We start from the raw sequence: 24,781 nt of genomic DNA, 5'->3' as shown, positions 1-24,781 counted from the left end.
ACATAGGTCATTGAAGATGGCAGGGCATGTTCAGAGTGCAGTTAATAAAACATATAGTATCTTAAGCTTTATTAATAGGGGCATTGAGTACAAGAATAAGGAGGTCATGTTGGACTTGGATAAGACACTAGACAGGCCTCATCTGTATTCAACATTGGGTGCCATACTTGAGGAAGGATGTGAAGACATTGGAGAGAGTACAGAGGAGATTCACAAAAGAGATTCCAAGGATAAAGAACTGTAGCTATGAGGATAGATTGGAGAGATTGGGACTCTTTTCCTTGGAGAAAAGAAGGCTGAGAGGAGATTTAAGAGAGGCATTCAAGATCCTGAGAGGCATGGACAGGGTAAATAGTGAGAATAAAAGCAAAATATTGCAGATGCTGGAAATCGAAACAAAAACAAAAACTGCTGGAAAAACTCAGCAGGTCTGACAGCATCAGTGGAAAGACAGAGATAACGTTTTGAGTCCATATGACTCTTCTCCAGAACTAAAGAGAAGTAAAAATGTGGTGAAATATATACTGTTTAAGGGGGGTGGGACAGGTGAAGCTGGATAGAAGGCCAGTGATAGGTGGAGGCAAAAGAGAGATCGCAAAAGATGTCATAAACAAAAGGTCAAGGGGGTGTTGATGGTGGTGATACTAAGAGTAGAAAGCAGGGTGAGCAAGTGACAGATGGCCCTAGTTGGGGTGGGGGGAGGGGATGGTGTGAGATAAAAGACTGTAACAGGTTAAAAGGTGGGGATGAAACAATTAATGGAAATAAATTTTAAAAAATAATAAATAGGTGGGAAAAGATAGATAAAATTAAAAAAAAATTTGAAAAAAGAGGATCAAAAGTGGTGAGGATGGAGGGGAGAGTTCATGATATGAAGCTATTGAATTCAATGTTAAATCTGGAAGATGTAAAGTGCCTGGTCTGATGATGAGGTACTGATCCTCCAGTTTGTGTTGAGCTTCACTGGAACATTGCAGCAGGCCAAGGACAGACATGTGGGCATGAGACCAGGGTGGAGTGTTGAAATGGTAAGCGAGAGGAAGGTCTGGGTGATGCTTGCGGACAGACCGAAGGTGTTCCGCAAAGCGGTCACCCAGTCTGTGTTTGGTCTCTCCAATGTAGAGGAGACAGCATTGGGAGCAGCGAATGCAGTAGACTAAATTGAGGAAAGTGCAAGTGAAGTGAAGGAATGGTCCCTATGGAATGCCGACAAAGGGTGTTTGGTGGTGGCATCATGCTGGAGTTGCTGGAAATGGCGGAGGATGATCCTTTGAATGCAGGGGCTAGTGGGGTGATAAATGAGGACAAGAGGCGCCCTAACATAGTCCTGGGAGGAAGGAGTGAGGGCAGATGTGCAGATGGGCCGGACACGGTTGAGGGACCTGTCAACCACAATGGGTGGGAAACTTCGGTTAAGGGACAAGGAAGACATGGCAGAAGCATTGTTTTGGAAAGTGGCATCATCAGAACAGATGCGACGGAAGCGAAGGAACTGGGAGAATGGGATGGAGTCCTTACAGGAAGCAGGGTGTGAGTTGTAGTCGAGGTAGCTGTGGGAGTCGGTGGGCTTGTAATGAATATTGGTGGACAATCTATCACCAGAAATTGAGACAGAGGGGTCAAGGAAGGGGAGGGAAGTGTCAGTGATGGACCATGTGAAAGCGACGGAGGGACGGAAATTGGAAGCAAAATTAATAAATTTTTCCAGGTCCAGACGGGAGCATGAAGCGGCAGCGAAACAATCATCGATGTATCGGAGAAAGAGTTGTGGGAGGGGGCCTGAATAGGACTGGAACAAGGGATGTTCCATATACCGAATAAAGAGACAGGCATAACTGGGGTCCATGTGGGTAACCATAGCCACACCTTTTATTTGGAGGAAGTGAGATGAGTTTAAGGAGAAATTGTTTAGTGAGAGAACAAGTTCAACCAGGTGGAGCAGAATGGTGGATGGCGATTATTCGGGCCTCTGTTCAAGGAAAAAGCGGAGAGCCCTCAGACCATCCCGGTGGGGGATGGAGGTGTAGAGGGATTGGACATCCATGGTGAAGAGGTGGCGGTTGGGGCCAGGAAACTGGAAATTGTTGATATGATGTAGGGCATCAGAGGAATTGTGGATGCAGTTGGGAAGAGACTGGACAAGGGGAGAGGGAACAGAGTCAAGATAGGAAGAAATGAGTTCCGTGGGGCAGGAACAGCTGACACGATCGGTCTACCGGGACACTCCTGTTTGTGGATTTTGGGGAGGAGGTAGAAGTCCGAGGCTGGGAGACTATGAGGTTGGAGGCTGTGGAGGGAAGATCTCCAGAGGAGATGAGGTCAGTGACAGTCCTGGAAACAATGGCTTGATGTTCGGTTGTGGGGTCATGGTCCACGGGGAGGTAGGAGGAAGTGTCTGTGAGTTGGCGCAAAGCCTCTGCGAGGTAGAGGTCAGTATGCCAGACAACAACAGCACCACCCTTGTCGGCAGGTTTTATAACAAAATCAGGGTTGGACCAAGAAAACGGAGTGCAAAAGTTCAGAAAGAGACAGGTTAGAATGGGTGAGAAGAGCAGAGTAATTGAGACGGCTGATGTCACGCTGACAGTCAATGAAAAGATCAAGAGCAGGTAAGAGGCCAGAGGGAGGGGTCCAGGTGGAGGGAGAATACTGGAGGTGGGTGAAAGGATCTGTTGAAAGGGGGGAGGACTCCTGCCCAAAGAAGTGAGCACGGAGACAAAGGAGGCAGAAAAAGAGTTCAGTATAGTGAGAAAATAGTGAGAAATTGTTTCCTCTCAAGACAGCATCAAGAACTAGAGGGCACAAATTCAAAATAGTTGGCAAAAGGAGTAAATGTGATGAGAAATTTTTTTTTTCACCCAGAGGGTGGTTGGAATCTGGAACAAACTTTCTGAAAGGGTGGTGGAGGCAGGTTCAATGGAGGTATTCAAAAGGGAATTAGGTTGCTACAATTAGAAGAAAGAATGTGCAAGGTTAAGGGGAGAAGACAGAGCAGTGGGATTAGGTGGAATGCTCTTTCAGAGAGCCAGTGCAGACTCGATGGGCCGAAAGGCCTCCTTCTGCACCGTAAAAATTCTGTCATACTGTGATTATAGGATCACAGGATCCATCTTGTTAGCTCAGTTGAAGTAAAATAAACAAAAGCACAACGTTCAATCATCTCTGTGCCTATGTGAGTATTGATTATCTTTAAAATTATTAGCAATACCAATATTAAAACTTAACAGTACCCATTACATTTGATCATGTACAGAAATGACTAGTCCTGTGCTATTTGCACTAATTACAAATTATAAGGTAATATGCTGCTTTAGCTGATAATTTTTTTTGTCAATACTTAAAGTAATTAGGTAGTATGAAGTGGCAAGAATAGGAATAAATGGGAACTTGTATAGATTATCCGCACAAATACGTGCTCTGAATGCTGAGGTGTTTTTGATGGGATAGTAATTTTTTGGTTGCATTGAAGAAGGCTGATGAGAAACTGAAGTTAGGAAAGAGATTTACACACAAGCCAGCTGGAAAATGATGGTAATGTAGTTGTTGCGGTCTGTCACTGCTACTGTAAATATTATATCAGAAAAAAATCCTCAAATCAAAATCCAGGAGCTTACTTTATTATATTTTTCATAGACACTTGAGTCTTCAGCTGCACTTTGAATACACAATATTGAAAAGGTGGAGGTGGGGGAAGGACATGTTACCAGTTTCATTAATGAAACTTTGTTGTTATTCACCTTTTGATATCTAGTGCCAATTTTGATTTACAGCTTTTGAGAAAATACACATTATATTCATGCTAAATTTTTCAAACAAATTTGGTTAAATGAAATGAAAAATGGCTTAAGAAAAACAGATTTACCGATCAAAAATGACAGATTTAGAATTATCTGAATGATGGCAGCTGTTAATATTTAATATAATTCTGTACATTACAAGAGTGACTATACTTAAAAGTATTCTATTGGCCTGGAAATTGTGCGATAGGTGATGTATGTCAACCCCTAAAGAGCACCTGTGCAAATGTTTCCTGATTCCCAAAACCAGCAACTCATACAGTCTCTCTCTCTCCCCCGGGAAATGGAGTAAGATTGTAATTTTAAAAAAGTTGCATTTATAAAGCATCTTTCATGACCACAGGATGTCTCAAAATGCTTTACAGTTAATGATGTACTTTTGAAATATATTCACTGTTGTAGGACACATAGCAGCCACTTTACACACAGCAAGCACCTATAAACAGTAACGTGATAATGACCAGACAATCTGATTTTGTGTTGTTGATTGAGAGATTAATATTGGCCAGGACACAGGGTGTAACTCCCCTGCTCTTCAAAATAATGCTATGGGATCTTTTAAGTCCACCTGAGAGGGCAAACAGGGCCTCAGTTTAATGTATCATTGGAAACCAATTGGTTGCAGTTTCCTCAACCCATCATAATAAAAAGTGGAAACATTGATGGAAACAAGAAAGGATATTTGTATTTCACAAATGATACTTTTTCCAAAAATAGATTTAACATAACCTTTGTGTAAATTGCAGAATTGTCTGTTTTAGTACTAATAATCATTGAAACAAACATTCTGCTTCTTTAAGCTTCAGGATGTTTCCCTAATTTCTAAACCAAATATATTTTTCAGCCATTAATAAATGGCTAAGTTTTGATGGTTAGGTGAATGGTCATGACTGTATAATGATGGATTAATATTAACTAGATCATTGGGGCTCAGGTACAGAATTTGTGCAGTCTTCTGTAATTTCAAAGAGGTAGTAGTACATGTTTGTTCTCCAAGCAACGTCATATGCTGTCTCACCCAAGTTATTTTTTAGATTTGAATTGATGTAGCGATTCATTAACAACAATTCAATGGTTTCCTTTGCGTCTTTACTTCCTGAAGCAAGATGCAATGCAGTCTGCAAACCATTGGTCTGGGCATTGATGTCTGCTTCATGCTGTAGAAGAAATGAAGCTATTGCTGCATTGTTCCATTTACAAGCACTGTGCAAAGGTGTCCAGCCATCTACAGTACGAGCATGCACATCTGCTCCATGAGCTATCAGCTCACGAACAACCTCTATATGATCACTGTAGGCAGCCCTATGAAGTGGTGTGTAGTTGTCATCGTCTTTAACATTAACCAGACTTGGATTTTCAGAGAGAAGTCTGCTTACTATTGAAATCTACAAGAAAACAAAATAATTTTAACATTTGTTATTGCACATGTATAGACTTAAGTGATGGCTTAATTGTTGCCTATTCTTGCCATCTTGCATATCATAGAATATAGGAACATTCACAGCTATTGACAGTAAAAGCTTTTTAAACCTGCATTCTGAATAGAAATAATTTGTAAGTTATCATTACCAAATACCCCTGCTGCAATCAAAAAAACATCTGACAGCAACAAGGTACAGCAGAAAAATAAATTGAGAGTTAAACCTCAAAGTTCAGATTTCAGAGTGATAGGATGCTGATAATGGTGTGCCCCAGGGATCTGTGTTGAGACCCTGTGTTCTATTTGTATAAATTATACGGATATAAACACCAAGAGGAACAATTTTGATATTCGTTATATATAGCAAATTATAGGGCATGGTAAACTAGAGAACGTAGTTAGTGGAGGAGATAGATATGTGGAAGAAGCAGTTTACTCCAGATAAGTATGAATCAGAACACACTGGAATAAATAAGCACATATATTCTAAATAAGATCCTCAAAAGTGGAAAAACAGATCTAGAGATGTAGAGGTATTATCTAAAGGTGGGAATATAGTTAGAAAAAGCCATTAAATGCAAACAGAATTCTGTATTTTATTCAAAGGGACATCAAATATAAAAACAAGGAAGCAATGCTGAATTTGTATTTACATTGGTTCAGCCACAGCTAGAGCACTGCATGTCAGTTTGGGCATATATTGATACATACACACAGAAATACTAATTGATTCATGTCATGGAAAGAGTAGAGTGATGATTCACTAGGATAACAACAATAATGGAAGGTACAGTTATAAAGGAAATTTTGAAATTGTTTTTTTTTCTTTTAAACTGGAATACAGGAAATTAAGGAGAGAAATCTAAGAAAGAAGAACTTGGATTACATCCACCTTATCATATCCTCAGTAAGTCCTAAAGCGGTTCACAACCAATGAAGTGCAGTGTTATTTGGGCAAACTAATAGAGGCAAACTAGGAAGTTTTGAAAGGGTTAATAACACAAGACTGCTTTCAGTCGATGCCCGAAATGGTAACAAGGAGATAGAGACTGAGGATTGTCATTAGAAGAGTGGAGAAACTTTTTTTTGTAAAAAAAAAAGGAAGTTATTGGAAAGTGCCAGAAGTGGCTGTTGAGGCAGAGACAATAACATCACTTCAAAAAGAATTGGAAAAATATTTTTAAAGGAAGAATATGAAAGGGAACTGGGACAAGAGTGGATCAAAATCCACAAACAGAACTGCCCCGGTAGACCGATCGTCTCAGTTTGCTCCTGCCCCACAGAACTCATTTCTCGTTATCTTGACTCCCTTCTCTCTCCCTTTGTCCAGTCCCTTCCCACCTACATCCGTGATTCCTCTGACACCTTAGGTCACATCAACAATTTCCAGTTCCCTGGCCCCAACCGCTTCCTCTTCACCATGGACGTCCAATCCCTCTACACCTCCATCCCCCACCAGGATGGTCTGAGGGCCCTTAGCTTCTTCCTCGAACAGAGGCCCGAACAATCTCCATCCACTACTACTCTCCTCCGTCTGGCTGAACTTGTTCTCACGCTGAACAATTTCTCTTTCAACTCCTCTCACTTCCTCCAAATAAAAGGTGTGGCTATGGGTACCCGCATGGGCCCCAGCTATGCCTGTCTCTTTATGGGGTATGTGGAACATTCCTTGTTCCAGTCCTACTCCGGCCCCCTTCCACAACTCTTTCTCCGGTACATCGATGATTACTTCGGTGCCGCTTCATGCTCTCGTCGGGACTTGGAAAAATTTATTAATTTTGCTTCCAATCTCCACCCCTCCATCATTTTCACGTAGTCCATCTCTGACACTTCCCTTCCCTTCCTTGACCTCTCTGTCTCAATCTCTGGTGATAGACTGTCCACCAATATCCATTACAAACCCACCGACTCCCACAGCTACCTCGACTACAGCTCCTCACACCCCGCTTCCTGTAAGGACTCCATCCCATTCTCTCAGTTCCTTCGCCTCCGTCGCATCTGTTCCGATGATGCCACCTTCAAAAACAGTTCCTCTGACATGTCCTCCTTCTTCCTTAACCGAGGTTTTCTACCCACGGTCGTTGATAGGGCCCTCAACCATGTCCGGCCCATCTCCCGCGCATCCGCCCTCACGCCTTCTCCTCCCTCCCAGAAACATGATAGAGTCCCCCTTGTCCTCACTTATCACCCCACCAGCCTCCGCATTCAAAGGATCATCCTCCGCCATTTCCGCCAACTCCAGCATGATGCCACCACCAAACACATCTTCCCTTCACTCCCCCTATCAGCATTCCATAGGGATCGCTCCCTACGGGACACCCTGGTCCACTCCTCCATCACCCCCTACTCCTCAACCCCCTCCTATGGCACCACCCCATGCCCACGCAAAAGATGCAACACCTGCCCCTTCACTTCCTTTCTCCTCACCGTCCAAGGGCCCAAACACTCCTTTCAAGTGAAGCAGCATTTCACTTGCATTTCCCCCAACTTAGTCTACTGCATTCGTTGCTCCCAATGTGGTCTCCTCTACATTGGAGAGACCAAACGTAAACTGGGCGACCGCTTTGCAGAACACCTGCGGTCTGTCCACCAGAATGACCCAAACCTCCCTGTCGCTTGCCATTTTAACACTCCACCCTGCTCTCTTGCCCACATGTCTGTCCTTGGCTTGCTGCATTGTTCCAGTGAAGCCCAACGCAAACTGGAGGAACAACACCTCATCTTCCGACTAGGCACTTTACAGCCTTTCGGACTGAATATTGAATTCAACAACTTTAGGTCGTGAGCTCCCTCCCCCATCCCCACCCCCTTTCTGTTTCCCCCTTCCTTTTTTTCCACCAATAATTTATATAGATTTTTCTTTTCCCACCTATTTCCATTATTTTTAAATATCTTAAAATCATTTATGCTCTCCCCACCCCCACTAGAGCTATACCTTGAGTGCCCTACCATCCATTCTTAATTAGCACATTCGTTTAGATAATATTACCAACTTTAACACCTATGTGTTCTTTTGTTCTATTGTTGTTGACATCTTTTGATGATCTGCTTCTATCACTACTTGTTTGTCCCTACAACCACACCCCCCCTCCACTTCTCTCTCTCTCCGCACCCCCCCACACACCTTAAACCAGCTTATATTTCAACTCTTTCTTGGACTCGAACTCAAGTTCTGTCGAAGGGTCATGAGGACTCGAAACGTCAACTCTTTTCTTCTCTGCCGACGCTACCAGACCTGCTGAGTTTTTCCAGGTAATTCTGTTTTTGTAGTGGATCATTTCAGTTGAAGTGCTAACTCATGTACATAATGTCTTAGATAGAATCCTCTGCTTAACTTGTGTCTAAAACTTTTTATAAATGATAAAACAAGTACTACTTTTCATTCTTTATTCAACTTACCTCCCTGTTATTTCTCCTCTTTTGTAGCTGCTTAACCACATATCTCTGCCCTATAGATGGGAAAAAAGCTAGTGGGCTGAACATCTGAAAAACGCTTCTACCAGCAATAGCTGCTTTCACTTCTCCCAATAGGATACAGTGCTGTACCAAGCACCTGAGTAAAGACCTTGAGTGAAATTACACCAATTTTTATTCTACTGTTCAAAGTCTAAACAAATGCTCTGCTGTTTAAAGGAATGAAAGTGGTCTCTGTCCTTAACTTGCCTGATGAGACTCCACTGTGAATTGGACAGGAATAAAAAATTGAATTCAATTCAGTAAGCTATCCATTTTTTAAAAAGTATACATTTAAAAAAAGAGTAACTTTTTATGCATTTGGATAATTATAACAATATCAAGTTATGACCCAGATATTTTGTACGTTTACCATTTCCTTTGCACATCAGTTGTACATATGGTACGGATAAACTATTGTTTTATTACATCCATGAATTCTCTCTCGTTAAAATTTATTTTCCTTCCTTTTCTCGTCTCTGCTCCTTGCCTGAATGCAGTGACATGTTGGGGTACAATTCCATACCACAAGATAGCAGCAGTTCTGTTACATTAGAAAATTAAAACCCATGTTTTGGATTTTTCTGATCCAAGTTAATTGCTGCACCAATGTGATAGCATTCGCAATGTCCTACATAAAGTATTACCTTATCAGCTCATTGTGGGAAAGAGAAAGATATGCAAAGATTTGGCTGCAGATCCCCTTTGTGTTTTCACGTGGGTATTGGTTTCAAAAACTTAAGTGAATATATGCAGTGATTTCTCATTATTACTAATTGTGATCCAATGACTCTTAATTTTAAACCTACTTGGACTGCCAGGAGCCTGGAAGACAGAGTTCCCCTGCATGCTTTGGCACGTGTGTGCCAATTGGCTTCCAACACAGAGGCTAGCCTGATTGTCAAGCTTGGCCTCTAGCCACATGGAGAACATGTCTTTGGTGGTGTTGGGGGGGGGGGGGGGGGGGGGGGGGTGTGGTGGTGGTGGTGGTGGTTGTGATCTTTGGGGGCATGGGGTGGGTGTGCAATTCCCTAGGTTCTGTCTGGAAGGGTGAAGGGCAGTGAGGTTGGGGGCCTCATTGAGGGTAAGGTTGGGATGCTGTGGTGGGGAGACACCTGTTTAAAAAAAATTATTCATGGGTGTGCGTGTCATTGGCTAGTCCAGCATTTATTGCCTGTCCCTAATTGCCCTGAAGGTGGTGGTGGTGAGCTGCCTTCTTGAACTGCTGCCGTCCATGTGGTGTAGGTACATACCCACAGTGCTGTTAGGGAAGGAATTCCAGGATTTTGAGCCAGTGATGATGAAGAAACAGGGATATATTTCCATGTCAGATAGTGTGCGATTCAGAAGGGAACTTACAGGTGACAATGTCGCCATGCGTCTGCTGATTTTGTTCTAGAGGTCTATGGTTTGGGAGGTGCCGTCGACGGAGTCTACATGGGTTGCTGCAGTCATTGTTGTAGACAGTACAGGCTGCAGCAATGGTATGCTGGAGGCATAGGGAGTAAATGTTTATGCTGGTGGATGGGGAGCCGGTCAAGTGGGCTGCTTTGTTCTGGATGATGTTGAGCTCCTTGAGTATTATTGGAGCTGCACTCATCCATGCAAGTGGAGAATATTTCACCACACTCCTGACTTGTGCCTTATAGATGATGGAAAAGTTTTGGGGAATAGGCAGTGTACCATTCAACACAGAATATCCAACCTCTAAGCTGTTCTTGCAGCCACTGTATTTAATGTTTGGCCCAGTTAAATTTCTGGTCAATGGTACTCCCAGGAAGTTGATGGTGGCAGATGACATGATGGCAATGCTGTGGAATGTCAAGGGAAGATGGCGCATTCAATTATTTCTTGATATCACATTGAGTGAATGGAATTGGCTGCAAACGTCAGTAGCAGGCAGAGCTGAATCATCTACTCAGCACTTGTGGTTGAAAATAATTGCAAATTGTCTTTTGTAATCCCATGCGGGGGGGGGGGGGGGGTAGGGGACGTGGTAGAAAGCGGGCAAATGCAACAGTTTTCCAAGCAGAGTTGCTATATCCATTAGATAGAGACGCAAGGCTCTCACCTCCCAGAACCAGCAGCCTTCACCTCTGTGTAAATGCAGGGTTTCCCCACGGCTATGTAAGGGGCAGTGACGGACAAGCATTCCTAGATTGTGTTCAGGAGAATTTCCTACAGCAGTTTGTGTCCAGTCCAACAAGAAAGGAGGAACTGCTAGAACTGTTTCTTGGGAATGAGGTGGGCCAAGTAGATCAAGTGACAGTGGGGAAGCATTTAGGGGACAGTGATCATTGCATCATAAGGTTTAGGATGATTGTGGAAAATGACATTGGTCGATCCAGGGTAAGAATAATCAAGTGGCAGAGAACAGACTTCAACGGGACAAGAATGGAGCTGGGCTGGATAGATTGGAACCAAAGGTTGGCAGGAAAGCAGTAGCTGAACAATGGGCTACTTTCAAAGAGGAGATGATTTGGGCACAGTCAAGGTCTATTCCCTCGAAAGGGAAGAGTAGGACAAACAAATCCAGGAGCTCGCTGGATGACAAAGGAGATAGAAATTAAGTTAAAGAAGAAAAAATGTGCTAATGACAGGTGTCAGGTAGCAAATACAATTGAGAACCAACTGGAATACAGAAGGTTCAGAAGGATGTGAAAAAGCAAATACGAGAAGCAAAGAGGGATTATGAAAAAAGACTGGCAGCTGACATAAAAGGAAATCCCAAAGTATTCTATAAGCACATCAATAGTAAAGGGTGATAAAAGGAGGAATGGGGCCTATTAGGGACCAAAAAGGGGGTTTATACAGAGGAAAGTGGCATGGCTGAGGTGTTAAATGAATACTTTGCATCTGTCTTTACTTGCAAGGCAGATGCTGCCCAGGCCATGGTGACAGAGGAGGAAACTCAGTCACTAGATGGGTTTAAAATTGATAAGGAGATGGTATTGGGTAAGCTGTTGGTACTTAAAGCTGATAAGGCACTGGGACCAGATGAGATGCATCCAAGAATATTGAAGGAAGTGAGTGTGGAAATTGCAGAGGCACTGGCAATAATCTTTCAATGTTCAGGGGAGGTGCTGGAGGAGTAGAGAATTGCAAACATTATGCCCTTGTTCAAAAAAGGTTGTAAAGATCTGCCCTGGAATTACAGGCCAGTCAGTTTTACTTCGGTGGTGGGGAAACTTCTAGAAACAATTATTCGAGATAGAATTAATAGTCACGTGGGAAAATGTGGATTGATTTGGAAGAGTCAGCATGGATTTGTTAAAGGAAAATCATGTCTAACCAACCTGCTGGAGATTTTTGAAGAGGTAACAAAGATGGTTGATGAGGGCAAGGCCGTTGATGTGGTATACATGAACTTCCAAAAGGCGTTCGATGCAGTGCCACAAAATAGACTGAGGAAAGTTATAGGTCATGGAGTAAAAAGAACAGTAGCAACACGGATACAAAACTGGTCGAGGGATAGGAAACAGAAAATAATTGTTAGTGGGTATTTTTCAGGTGGAGTTCCCCAGGGGTTGGTATTGGGACCCTTGCTTTTGCTGATATTTATAAATGATCTAGACCTTGGTGTGCAGGGGACAATTTCAAACTTTGCAGACAACACAAAACTTGGGAGAATGGCAAACTGTGAGGAGGACAGTGCAGAAACTCAATAGGACATTGACACATTGGGTGGGTGGGTAGATAGGTGGCAGATGAAGTTCAATATGAAGTGCGAGGTGATACATTTTGATACAAAGAGCATGGAGAGATAGTATAAAATAAAGGATACCATTCTATTGGGTGTGCAGGAGCAAAGAGACCTGGGTCTATATGTACATAAGTCATTAAAGATGGCAGGACAGGTAGAGAGAGCTGTTACTAAAGCATACAGTATTCTAGGCTTCATTAATAGGGGCATAGAGTACAAGAGCAGGGAGGTTATGATGAACTTATATAGGACACCGGTTAGACCTCAGCTGAAGAATTGTATACAGTTCTGGGTGCCAAACTATAGGAAGAATGTGAATGCATTGGAGAGAGTGCAGAAGAGGTTTATCAGAATTGTTCCAGGAATGAGATACTTCAGTTATGAGGAAAGATTGGAGAAGTTGGAAACAAAAACAGAATTACCTGGAAAAACTCAGCAGGTCTGGCAGCATCAGCAGAGAAGAAAAGAGTTGACGTTTCAAGTCCTCACGACCCTTCAACAGAACTGAGTGAATATTAGGAGAGGGGTGAAATATAAAAATATAAGCTGGTTTAAGGTGGGGTGGGGGTGGTGGTTGTAGGGACAAGCAAGCAGTGATAGGAGCAGATAATCAAAATGTCACAGACAGAAGAACAAAGAGGTGTTGAAGGTGGTGATATTATCTAAACGAATGTGCTAATTAAGAATGGATGGCAGGACACTCAAGGTACAGCTCTAGTGGGGTTGGGGTGGAAATACTAGCAGGGCCATAAAAGATATAGATTTAAAAATAATGGAAATAGGTGGGAAAAGAAAAATCTATATAAATTATTGGAAAAAACAAAAGGAAGGGGGAAGAAACGGAAAAGGGGTGGGGATGGAGGAGGGAGTTGTTGAATTCAAAAGTTGTTGAATTCAATATTCAGTCCAGAAGGCTGTAAAGTGCCTAGTCAGAAGATGAGGTGCTGTTGCTCCAGTTTGCGTTGGGCTTCACTGGAACAATGCAGCAAGCCAAGGACAGACATGTGGGCAAGAGAGCAGGGTGGAGTGTTAAAATGGCAAGCGACAGGGAGGTTTGGGTCTTTCTTGCGGACAGACCACAGGTGTTGTGCAAAGCGGTCGCCTAGTTTGCGTTTGGTCTCTCCAATGTAGAGGAGACCGCATTGGGAGCAACGAATGCAGCAGACTAAGTTAGGGGAAATGCAAGTGTAATGCTGCTTCACTTGAAAGGAGTGTTTGGGCCCTTGGATGGTGAGGAGAGAGGAAGTGAAGGGGCAGGTGTTGCATCTTTTGCGTGGGCATGGGGAGGTGCCATAGGTGGGGGTTGAGGAGTAGGGGGTGATGGAGGAGTGGACCAGGGTATCCCGGAGGGAACGATTACAAGCCTACCGACTCCCACAGCTACCTCGACTATAGCTCCTCACACCCCGCTTCCTATAAGGACTCCATCCCATTCTCTCAGTTCCTTCGCCTCCGTTGCATCTATTCCGATGATGCTACCTTCAAAAACAGTTCCTCTGACATGTCCTCCTTCTTCCTTAACCGAGGTTTTCCACCCACGGTCGTTGACAGGGCCCTCAACCATGTCTGGCCCATCTCCCGCGCATCCGCCCTCATGCTTTCTCCTCCCTCCCAGAAACATGGTAGGGTCCCCCTTGTCCTCACTTATCACCCCACCAGCCTCCGCATTCAAAGGATCATCCTCCGCCATTTCCTCCAACTCCAGCATGATGCCACCACTAAACACATCTTCCCTTCACCCCCCCCGGGATGATGGAGGGGTGGAGATTGGAAGCAAAATTAATAAATTTTTCCAGGTCCCGAAGAAGAGAAGTTGGAGAAGTTGGGACTGTTTTCCTTGGAGAGGAGAAGGCCAAGAGGAGATTTGATAGAGGTTTTCAAAATCATGAGGAGTTTGGACAGATTGGATGAGAGAAACTGTCCTTGCTTATAAATGGATCGAGAACAAGAAGGCACAGTTTTAAAGTGTTTTGCAAAAGAAGCAAATGTGAGTTGAGAAAAAAACTATTTCACACAGCGAGTGGTTAGTGCTTGGAATGCACTGCCTGGAAGTGTGGTGGAGGCACATTCCAATGAAGCATTAAAGAGGGCATTGGATGATTATTTAAATAGAAATAACATGCAGGGTTACGGGGAAAAGGCAGAAGATTGGCCCTGAGTTAAAATGCTCAGAGGACTGGTGCAGACACGATGGATCGAATGGTTTCCTTCTACACCATAACAATTCTGTGATCAACATCCTGTGGATTGCCATTGACCAGAAACTGAACTGAACTAGCCATATAAATACTGTGGCTACAAGAGCAGGTCAGAGGCTAGGAATCCTGCAGTGAGAAACTCACCTCCTGACTCCCCAAAGCCTGTCCACCATCTACAATGAATAAGACAGGAGTGTGATGGAAACTCCCCACTTGCCTGAATGAGTGCAGCTCCAACAACTCAAGAAACTTGATATAATTCTGGAAAAAGCAGCCCACTTGATTGGCACCCCATGCATAAACATTCACTCTCTCCACCACCAATGCACAGTGCCAGCAGCATGTACCATCTACAAGATGCACTGCAGGAATTCGCCAAGGCTCCTTAGACATCACCTTCCAAACCCACGACTACTAACATTTAGAAGGACAAGGACAGCAGACACATGGGAACACCACCACCTGGAAATTCCCTTCCAAGGCACACACCACCTTGATTTGGAAATATATTGCCACTCCTTCACTGTTGCTGGGTCAAAATCCTGGAACTCCCTCCCTAACAGCACTGTGGGTGTTACACCACATGGATTACAACAGTTCAAGAAGGCAGCTCACCACACCATCTCAAGGGCAATTAGGGATGGGCAATAAACGCTGGCCTAGCCAGTGACGCCCACATCCCATGAACGAATAAAAAAAATTAAAGCCAGAAGTGGGTGGGTTGGAGGCAGGTTTGGGTCGAGATTCTGATTTTTAAGAATTTAACCTCCTGCCTGGCCAAAACCCACCCATTTTTGTGGTTAAAATATCCTCCAGAGTCATGGACAGTCGTGTATAGGACATACCTGGTTTTTCTCAGATGCCCAGAGTAATAGACTTGCTGGGTCGTTTTCCAACTCTATCTCTTTCTTTTTAAAATCGGAATCACTTTCAGCCTCATCTTCCTCATCTGACTCTCCTATCCACATGCTATGTGTTCCCATAGGTATCAGATGTCCATGTGTCTCTAACAAGTTCAGTTGATTGAAGTAGTCCGGAAAGTCTTCCATCCATTCAGTGTTGCATTCTGGATTCTTATTTTCTCCAGGGGTTTGATTTTCTGCTGAAGGTTTTGCAGCAAATGGCTGATTTGCTTTGATATCATTTTTCTCTTGTTCATTCATCTTCTTCTGAAATACATTATCATTATCCTAATTAAAATGTCGAATTAGCTTGAAAATGTGAATTCACATTCAACAATATGACCAAGACCTATTGTATATCAAAATCTACAATACTGTCTCTGAATCCATTTCCTTATACCTATTTATGAAACTTTTTCATGCCATTTCTTTACTTTTGAAGGACATTCATTAATACAAACCATTGTTACTGGTGAAAGAAAACAACATATAATACTTTAGTGTCAATCCTACTCCACTGGAGAAAATGGAAACACAGAAGTTACAACACTCCAATGCAGCTCAGACGGATCGAAAGCTCTCTCTTTTAAGTTAACATGCCAGAAACAGCAAATAAAAATGCTCTATGTGGGTCCTGAATGAAAGACCAGAAGAGTGGCAAGCTGAATGGATTAAATGAGCTTTTCCACCTTGCCATATACAGTAAGAGCTATAATTGACCTTAATTTTCTTCCCTTTAATTCTGCTCTAAATAACATATTTTTGGAGATGTGATACCTCAAGACAGAAAATGCAAATTTTCCTTTTCTGAGCCAGTAAGAGATTGATCCTAATCTCCCCATCATTAAGAGCAACTATTACCAGGGCAAGAAATGAATCAACCTTCATAGAACTAAGGAAACTGCTAACACCCGCTTCCCTAAAGCATCCTTTCACTGGAATAACACCAATTCAAAGTAGAACCATTAGGATAGAGACAATTAAGACTAAATGTTGGCCGAGCCAGAGACGCTTACATCCCGTAAGTGAATTTTAAAAAAAGTGCTGTCTAAATAGGCATGAGGCTATTTGTGTGAATGCTACAGCAACATCAGGTGAAGGCAGAGGAACAATTAAATGCAGAAATCCAAAAGCTCCTGTCTGGCTCCATTAGCTCTGTGAAAATCACAGCTGCTGTCTACATCCCCATTCAAATGAATTGAATAACTGGAAGTTGCTATTCTTGCACTTAGATACAAACTAATGTTGCCACAAAGTTAAGTACTGTCCTTTTCAGTCTAAGTACCCTTTTAATGATGTGATGATTGTTAAATTGCTACCGGTCAACTTCTCTGGCACTGAAAATTAACTTATGTGTATGGGTTATGTTGGGGATTTTAAAAAATGTAAGATTTTTAAAAAAACTTTTCCTTTGTTTCTCTCTCTTATATTCATCCAATCTTTCTCTATTTCTTTCTGCACCTGATTTGACATTGAATTCACCCACGTCTTATTAATTTCATAATTCTTCTATCTGATTGATTAAGATACACAATTGCCCTGTTTCCTTCACAACGTTATCAGCTTGCACTTAAAGTACATTGCTACTCAAGAAAATTTCAAAACCTAAACGTGCAAGAGTAAGTCTAGCAAGCATTAGACACTGTTAGATTCACTTCTACAGCAAATTATGGCTCAAGGTATTCAATCTCTGTAACCCAGGAAAGGATCATTTTAATTTTGCCGTAATTCTTCACTGTGTGAGGCGAACGCAAAGACCACAAAGTGACAACGTAAAAATGGGTGAAATTGAATTCTGAAAGCAACAGAAAATACGCTGCAAATTCCATCTGAGTTACAGAGATAGGATACAACAAAAAGAGAAGGGAAGCAGAGAAAAATCTACAACAATTCTACAAGGAAAAATTAGACAAAGAGCTGGAGGAAAAAGGAAGACAGATATGCTGTTCATAATTATACTGTCAACAGTAGAGTCTGGTGGTACTGAAAGCATGAGAAAGGATTTCAGTGATAGGATAGAGGGTAGTGGTATTGCAGTATTGAAAGTAATTAGTCTTGGCAATGGTTAGAATATGGAGTTCATCATATTGAAAGTGACAACATGGCTTCTGCAGGAGCAAACAGCTGTACAGGGTAAAGGAATCAAAGTGAAGGAAAGAGCTTTTGACAGGAAATAAGATAGCAGCAGTCTTTCAAATGTGCAATCAAAGGAGGTTCTGGCTCATCCAAAACTTGCCGATGGAAAAGTAGAACTGATTGTTAAAAAAAAAGCATATTTAATCTGAGGTTAGAATGTTTCAATAGGATTTAAAAAGCTATTCTATCCCAAAATTCCTTTCTTTTACTATTTTCAGTGTTAAAGCAAGTGTGCAGAAAAGGGAAATCTTAATCTTGTCTTCATATAGGAACAACTGACAATTTGGAAACAATCGGGCAGGGAATGATAACATCCAGTTTTTGGGAATGGGATAAGCACAACTTTTGTAGCACAAAGGCAAGGCTGAAAAGATTAGAAGTTGGGTAAAGTCTTAAAACAGTGGCTTAAGGTAGATGACATGCAACCTATTGCACCTATGTTTTACAATGCAAGAGTAGTATTATAGTACAAGAATAGAACCACATCACCTTTAAGGCAGTGTGTTCTTGAAGTCCAGAGCTGCACAGTGACATGGTGGATCCGGTGTGCTGGAGCTGGTTGCTCCAAGACTTGCGTCGTTCTTCTGGGTCAGAGAAGGTTTTCAGAGATAATCAGAAGCTCCAAATCAAGCTGTATCATTTGCATGACATTTAAGATAAATGGAAGACAAAGATCACTCATTGCAATAAAGCTTGTTTTACAATAAGTATTTGTATGTAAATCATAAGTGGAGTTGTCATGGGATGTCAAGAAGATATAATAATCCCCATGTTATTGGAATTTATTGTAAAATAGAGTAATTGTGTGCGTGAGAGAGAGAGATTGAGATTTAATTGAATTAGAGGCAGATGGTCTGGGTGCTTTGATCTAAGGAGAGAGGGTAGGTTTGAAATGTTAATTGGATAAACATGGGAAGGTTTAGAAACATAGGTGTCATGGGAATATTTGCATTTTGAAATAAACCAGGCTAGATTATTTTCAAAGAAGGGATGAAATATCAGGTGTGGGTTAGAAATAAAAACAAAAAACTGCGGATGCTGGAAATCCAAAACAAAAACAGAATTACCTGGAAAAACTCAACAGGTCTGGCAGCATCGGCGGAGAAGAAAAGAGAACTGTGGAAGGGTCATGAGGACTCGAAACGTCAACTCTTTTCTTCTCCGCTGATGCTGCCAGACCTGCTGAGTTTTTCCAGGTAATTCTGTTTTTGTTTTGGATTTCCAGCATCCGCAGTTTTTTGTTTTTATCTCTGAGGTTAAATGCAACCCCAACAACGAATAGAAAACCATGTATACTGAATATATATAAACAGAGATTCTCGCTTGCTGTCCACTCCCACCATGGAATGAAAACTCTCCACCCATTACTCACTGTATCGTTGCTCCCAGTGCGGTCTCCTCTACATTGGAGAGACCAAACGTAAATTGGGCGACCGCTTTGCAGAACACCTGCAGTCTGTCCGCAAGAATGACCTAAATCTCCCTGTCGCTTGCCATTTTAACACTCCACCCTGCTCTCTTGCCCACATGTCTGTCCTTGGCCTGCTGTATTGTTCCAGTGAAGCTCAATGCAAACTGGAGGAACAGCACCTCATCTTCCGACTAGGCACTTTACAGTCTTCCGGACTGAATATTGAATTCAACAACTTTAGGTCTTGAGCTCCCTCCTTCATCCCCACCCCCTTTCTGTTTCTTCCCCCTTCCTTTTTTTGTTTTTTTCCAATAATTTATATAGATTTTTCTTTTCCCACCTATTTCCATTATTTTTAAATCTTTTATGCTCCCCCGCCCCCACTAGAGCTACACCTTGAGTGCCCTACATCCATTCTTAATTAGCACATTCGTTTAGATAATATCACCAACTTCAACACCTGTGTTCTTTTGTCTGTGACATCTTTTGATGATCTGCTCCTATCCTAACACCCACCCCCCTCCACTTCTTCCGCGCCCCCTCCCCCACCCCCACCTTAAACCAGCTTATATTTCCCTCTCCTTGTAAAGAAAGATCAGTTCTGTTGAAGGGTCATGAGGACTCGAAACATCAACTCTTTTCTTCTCCACCGATGCTGCCAGACCTGCTGAATTTTTCCAGGTAATTCTGTTTTTGTTTTGTAGGTTAGAAATGGTGTGTTTATTTTTCCCAAAGATTACTGGTAAAACTTAGTGCTAGGAGAGGGTTTTATTATCAGGGAGATAAAGACATAGCGAAACAATGGGTATTTGCATTCAAAGAGAAAGATATGTATAAAGAAGGAGAAAGGGCTGTGTGTAAGGGAAGGCATGTTTAAGATCTTATAAGTGTGTGAAAAGCCTTCAGCACGTATGCCTCAATCTGCTGTCTTCAAAGGACTGGAGTTAAGAAAGCTCACTTGGAAGTCGACTTGTTCAGGGTATCGTGTTTCTTTGCCTGGGTCTTCTAAAATCTGCCTTACTGTTGCCTTAACGAAAGTGTAACTGGGAGTTAGATTGATTAGGAGATTTAGAAGTTATCAAAGTAGTAATTTGTAGATCTATGTATGTATTTAAAGTCATTTCTTCTATTAATAAATGTTTAATCTAGTTTTGTAAAAGCCTATACGACTTAGTGGTCTTACTATTACTGAATTCAGGGCACACATCTCAAAATTTATACAAATTGCAAAACAAGCTGTGGCAGCTGTTTCAAGTTTTCCTTTTGGATTTGAACAACTCAGCATTTACCATCGGCTGTGCCGTAACATGGGACTTTGCGATGGTAACCACTAAGAAATCTGCCAACAGTTCACATGACACCCAATACTGGTAATGAAGCAACATGTAGATGACGAAGAAGGGTCTATGGATGGATCCTTGGAAACCTTGAGATGACCGTGCCAGGTGAGAAGCCATTGTTAAAGATTTGCTCCTTTTGTTGTGACTAACTGAAGTGGTTCTGGAGAGGGAATAAAGGAGCAGAGATGGAGGAAATGTTTGGGCTGATTAAGCATTGTTATGGAAATCTACTGGAATTTTTCAAGGATATAACTAGTAGAGTTGATGAGGGGGAGCCAGTGAATGTGGTTTATTTGGACTTTCAGAAGGCTTTCGACAAAGTTCCACATAAGAGATTGGCGTGTAAAGTTGAAGGGTATGGGATTGGGGGTAGTGTATTGAGATGGATAGAAAACAGGTTGGCAGACAGGAAACAAAGAGTAGGAATAAATGGGTTTTTTTCCGAATGGCAGGCAGTGACTAGTGGGGTACCGCAGGGATCAGTCTGGGACCCCAGTTATTCATAATATATATTAATGATTTAGATGAGGGAATTAAATGTAATATCTCCAAATTTGCAGATGACACAAAGCTGGGTGGGAGGGTGAGCTGTGAGGAGGATGCAGAGATGCTTCAGTGTTATTTGGACAAGCTGAGTGAGTGGGCAAATGCATGACAGATGCAGTATAACGTGGATAAATGTGAGGTTATCCATTTATCCATTTTGGTAGCAAAACCAGGAAGGCGGATTATTATCTGAATGGCTATAAATTGAGAGAGGGGAATGTGCAACGAGACCTGGGTGTCCTTGTACACCAGTCGCTGAAGGTAAGCATGCAGGTGCAGCAGGCGGTAAAGAAGGCAAATGGTATGTTGGTCTTCATAGGCACAGGATTCGAATACAGGAACAGGGATGTCTTGCTGCAATTGTACAGGGCCCTGGTGAGACCACACCTGGAATAGCGTGTGCAGTTTTGGTCTCCTTATCTGAGGAAGGAAGGATGTTCTTGCTATAGAGGGAGTGCAGTGAAGGTTTACCCAACTGATTCCTAGGATGGCAGGACTGAGAAGAGGAGAGATTGAGTTGATTAGGATTACATTCGCTGGAGTTCAGAAGAATGAGGGGGATCTCATCGAAACCTATAAAATTCTAACAGGACTAGACAGAGTAGATGCAGGAAGGACTTTCTCGATGGTGGGGGAATCCAGAACCAGGGGTCACAGTCTGAGGATATGGGGTAGACCATTTAGGACTGAGATGAGGAGAAATTTCTTCATCCAGAGAGTGGTGAGCCTGTGGAATTCACTACCACAGAAAGTAGTTGAGACCAAAACATTGTATGTTTTCAAGGAGTTGTTAGATATAGCTCTTGGGGCAAAAGGGATAAAAGGGTATGGGGAGAAAGCGGGAGCAGGCTATTGAGTTGGATGATCAGCCATCATCATATTGAATGGCAGAGCAGACTCGAAGGGCCGAATGGCCTACTCCTGCTCCTAGTTTCTATGTAACCTACAGAAAAGTTAAGTAGGGATAACAACCACAATCACAAAAGATCCTTTTGAGTAATGTTAACCAGGCTAGTTTCAATGTTGTGGGCAGAGCAGAAACCACACAAACAATTCAGAGACGATGGACAGGTGAGTCTGGAGCGGGTCATGTTTAGAGGAGAAAATAGGTTAGGTATGAGTAGCAGTTGACATGGCATTGGTGATAAAGAGAAAGTGACTGGGGAAGGGTGGAGTTGAACAAGATGGTTGGTCATCAAGAAGAGGATTTGTTGTAAAAGAGGTAGGCAGAGTATTACATGGGCAGGTTTTCCAGAGAATAATTGGGGCAACATCAAGTCAGTCAACCTCATGTTTGAGGGAGCAGACGTTGGAACTAAACCAATAAAACAGCAGAGATTGAAATACGATCAGGGGTTTCTTTTAATCAAAAATTGAGGCCACCTGTGCAACTACTTCAGTTTCTGGTCAACAGCCCTCAAAGATTTTTCTCAACTAACTTTGAATCATGTTAATCTGCGGCTTCTCTTCTCTCTCAAGTTCACCTCTTGCTGAGACCCAGCACCTACTCATTAATTCCATCCCCATCTAACTCTTAACCACTCAACTGGCCCAGGGCTTGCTGATATTGTAAATGGCCCTCTTTGCTCAAGAACTGTCCCATAATTTTTCAAAACCACGGTCATCGTCTCATCCTAAAAAAAAAATCATTGCTGCCCTCAGCAATTATCACCAGACCTCTAAACCCCTTTCCTTTTAAAATGCTTGTTATGAATTAAGGACTGCCATAGATACCATCTTGTGGTCAGTGATTCCAGTCGCTCTCAAATGGTCTGACTGTCTTATTTTTGTGGATGTGGTGCACACTGCCCCATATCTACTTATTCAATAGCATAATCCAGGGAGGTAACAATTGCTTCCCCCATTATACGGACCAGTTACTTACGTCTTTAGCAAGTGTGTTTTTCTCATTTCATTGAAAGCAAGATTTGGTGAGGCAAGACATTTATATGAATTGTTAAGCTGCTTTATTTCCCATCAGGATAACATAAAAGAGCAATTGATTCACTTTTTCCAGTTCATTCTCATGAGCCATCTTGATTGATTCAGTGCTAACTATTTAATTCCTCTTCCCTTTTGTAGGCTTTTATCACTTGCAGCTCTCAGCATTCTTAAGTAAAACCCTCAGTGTTGCTATACCATAAAATACAATGCCTTCTTTAACTCCCCCTCCATAAAATAAATATTGTCCAGGCGATCATTACCTGGCTCCTGTTCCTCGTCAGGATCAAATTCTCATTCTTATCAATAAATCTCTCCCCTACTTCTGCAACCTTCAAGCATAAATCCCCAGTATTTTGACTCTGCCCTCCTTGCAGCTTGTTTCTTCCCTCCCACCACCATCATTAATGGCAGGTCCTTCAGTCACTTCAGCCTTATTCTCTAGAACTTCCATTGGCTTATTCCACCACATATTTAGAAAACAAGTTAAAACCAGTGTCTTCAACCAGCCTTTTGGTTGCCTCTCCTAACCCTTCTACAGTGTGAGGCAGCCTCCATCAGAGAGAGGTTTTCACGGTGCTCCTCTCTTGTTGAAGCCATGATTCAAATCAGAGTGCTAGGGAAAATACATTGATAATGGTCTCAAGATAAAATGGCAAATCCCAACCAAATCCACAGTGAAGGAACAAATGCTAAATCCACAGTGAAGGAACAAATGGGTTTTCTGTTTATTGATCTATCCAACACTAACATAATGAGTATAATTCCATCTGGTTAAAATGGTCTTTCGCTTGATGTCACTTGGGATGATAACTCCCATTTTGAGTAGGACCAAGAGCATGGCAGCTAGGCAGCAGTACAGTAATGCAGGGATTATGATACTGGGCTAATAATCCCACCATGGTATTTTGAACTCAGTTTTTAAAAAAATCTGAAATAAACAGCTGGTTACAAATGACCAGGAAGCTGTCAGAACATCATAAAAAAAAACCCAAGATAAAAGCAAAATATTGCAGGTGCTGGAAATCTGAAGTAAAAACAGAAAGTGCTGGAAAAACTCAGCAGGTCTGGCAGCATCTGTGGACAGCAGAACAGAGTTAACGCTTCACATCCATATAGCTTCTTCAGAGCTAAAGAGAAGTGGAAATATGATGGATTTTACACTGTTTAAGAGGAGGTGGAGCAAGATAGTTGTCACCTATCCCTGACCTTCTAAGGAGACACTGACAACTCAAACAGTATAAAATCCATCATATTTCTACTTCTCTTTAGCTCTGAAATTATATGGACGTAAAACATTAACTGTTTCTCTCTCCACAGATGCTACCAGACCTGCTGAGTTTTTCCAGCATTTTCTGTTTTTAATTTCATTAAAAACCCCAAATGATCCCTCAAAGTCTTTTAGGGAAGGAAACCTGCCTCCCTTATCCAATCTGGACTATATGCTCAAATCCACAGTCACGCACCAGTGTGGTTAACTCTTAACTATAGTGGCCGAGTAAACCCCTCGAGAAACGAGGTTAAATGCGAAACAAAAACAAAATTACCTGGAAAAACTCAGCAGGTCTGGCAGCATCGGCGGAGAAGAAAAGAGTTGACGTTTCTTCTCCGCTGATGCTGCCAGACCTGCTTAGTTTTTCCAAGTAATTCTGTTTTTGTTTTGGATTTCCAGCATCCGCAGTTTTTTGTTTTTATCTCTGAGGTTAAATGCAACCCCAACAACGAATAGAAAACCATGTATACTGAATATATATATAAACAGAGATTCTCGCTTGCTGTCCACTCCCACCATGGAATGAAAACTCTCCACCCATTACTCACACTTCCTGTCCCGTCCGATCACCGCAGCTCCTTCAGAGATTGTTTCCGGGTTAAGGAGAAAGGTGAAGTTCCGCCTCCTGATAACGCTAAAAGTGAGTCCGGGTGAAGTGTCA

General features: G+C 42.2%; 1 protein-coding gene across 4 annotated transcripts; it reads right to left on the bottom strand.

Annotated features, from left to right (window-relative positions):
• Positions 1-3,595: 3,595 nt before the first annotated feature.
• ankrd49 (ankyrin repeat domain 49) lies at positions 3,596-24,738 on the bottom strand. Of its 4 annotated transcripts, none has more exons than XM_041198932.1 (4): positions 24,669-24,738; positions 18,099-18,240; positions 15,417-15,740; positions 3,596-5,182 (listed from the first exon to the last, which is right to left on the bottom strand). In XM_041198932.1, exons 2-4 carry the CDS (start codon positions 18,141-18,143, stop codon positions 4,718-4,720), a joined length of 834 nt encoding a protein of 277 aa, XP_041054866.1. In that variant the 5' UTR covers positions 18,144-18,240; positions 24,669-24,738; the 3' UTR covers positions 3,596-4,717. The 4 variants fall into 4 exon arrangements, with proteins under 4 accessions (XP_041054866.1, XP_041054868.1, XP_041054867.1 ...); XM_041198934.1 differs by having other exon boundaries at positions 15,417-15,737; XM_041198933.1 differs by having other exon boundaries at positions 18,099-18,193; positions 24,669-24,708.
• Positions 24,739-24,781: the final 43 nt, after the last annotated feature.

The sequence above is a fragment of the Carcharodon carcharias genome, chromosome 11 (genome assembly GCF_017639515.1).
Source record: "Carcharodon carcharias isolate sCarCar2 chromosome 11, sCarCar2.pri, whole genome shotgun sequence".
Classification (NCBI taxonomy): Eukaryota; Metazoa; Chordata; class Chondrichthyes; order Lamniformes; family Lamnidae; genus Carcharodon; species Carcharodon carcharias.
Note: the sequence above shows the minus strand (reverse complement) of the source record. Positions and strands in the feature narration are given on the sequence as shown.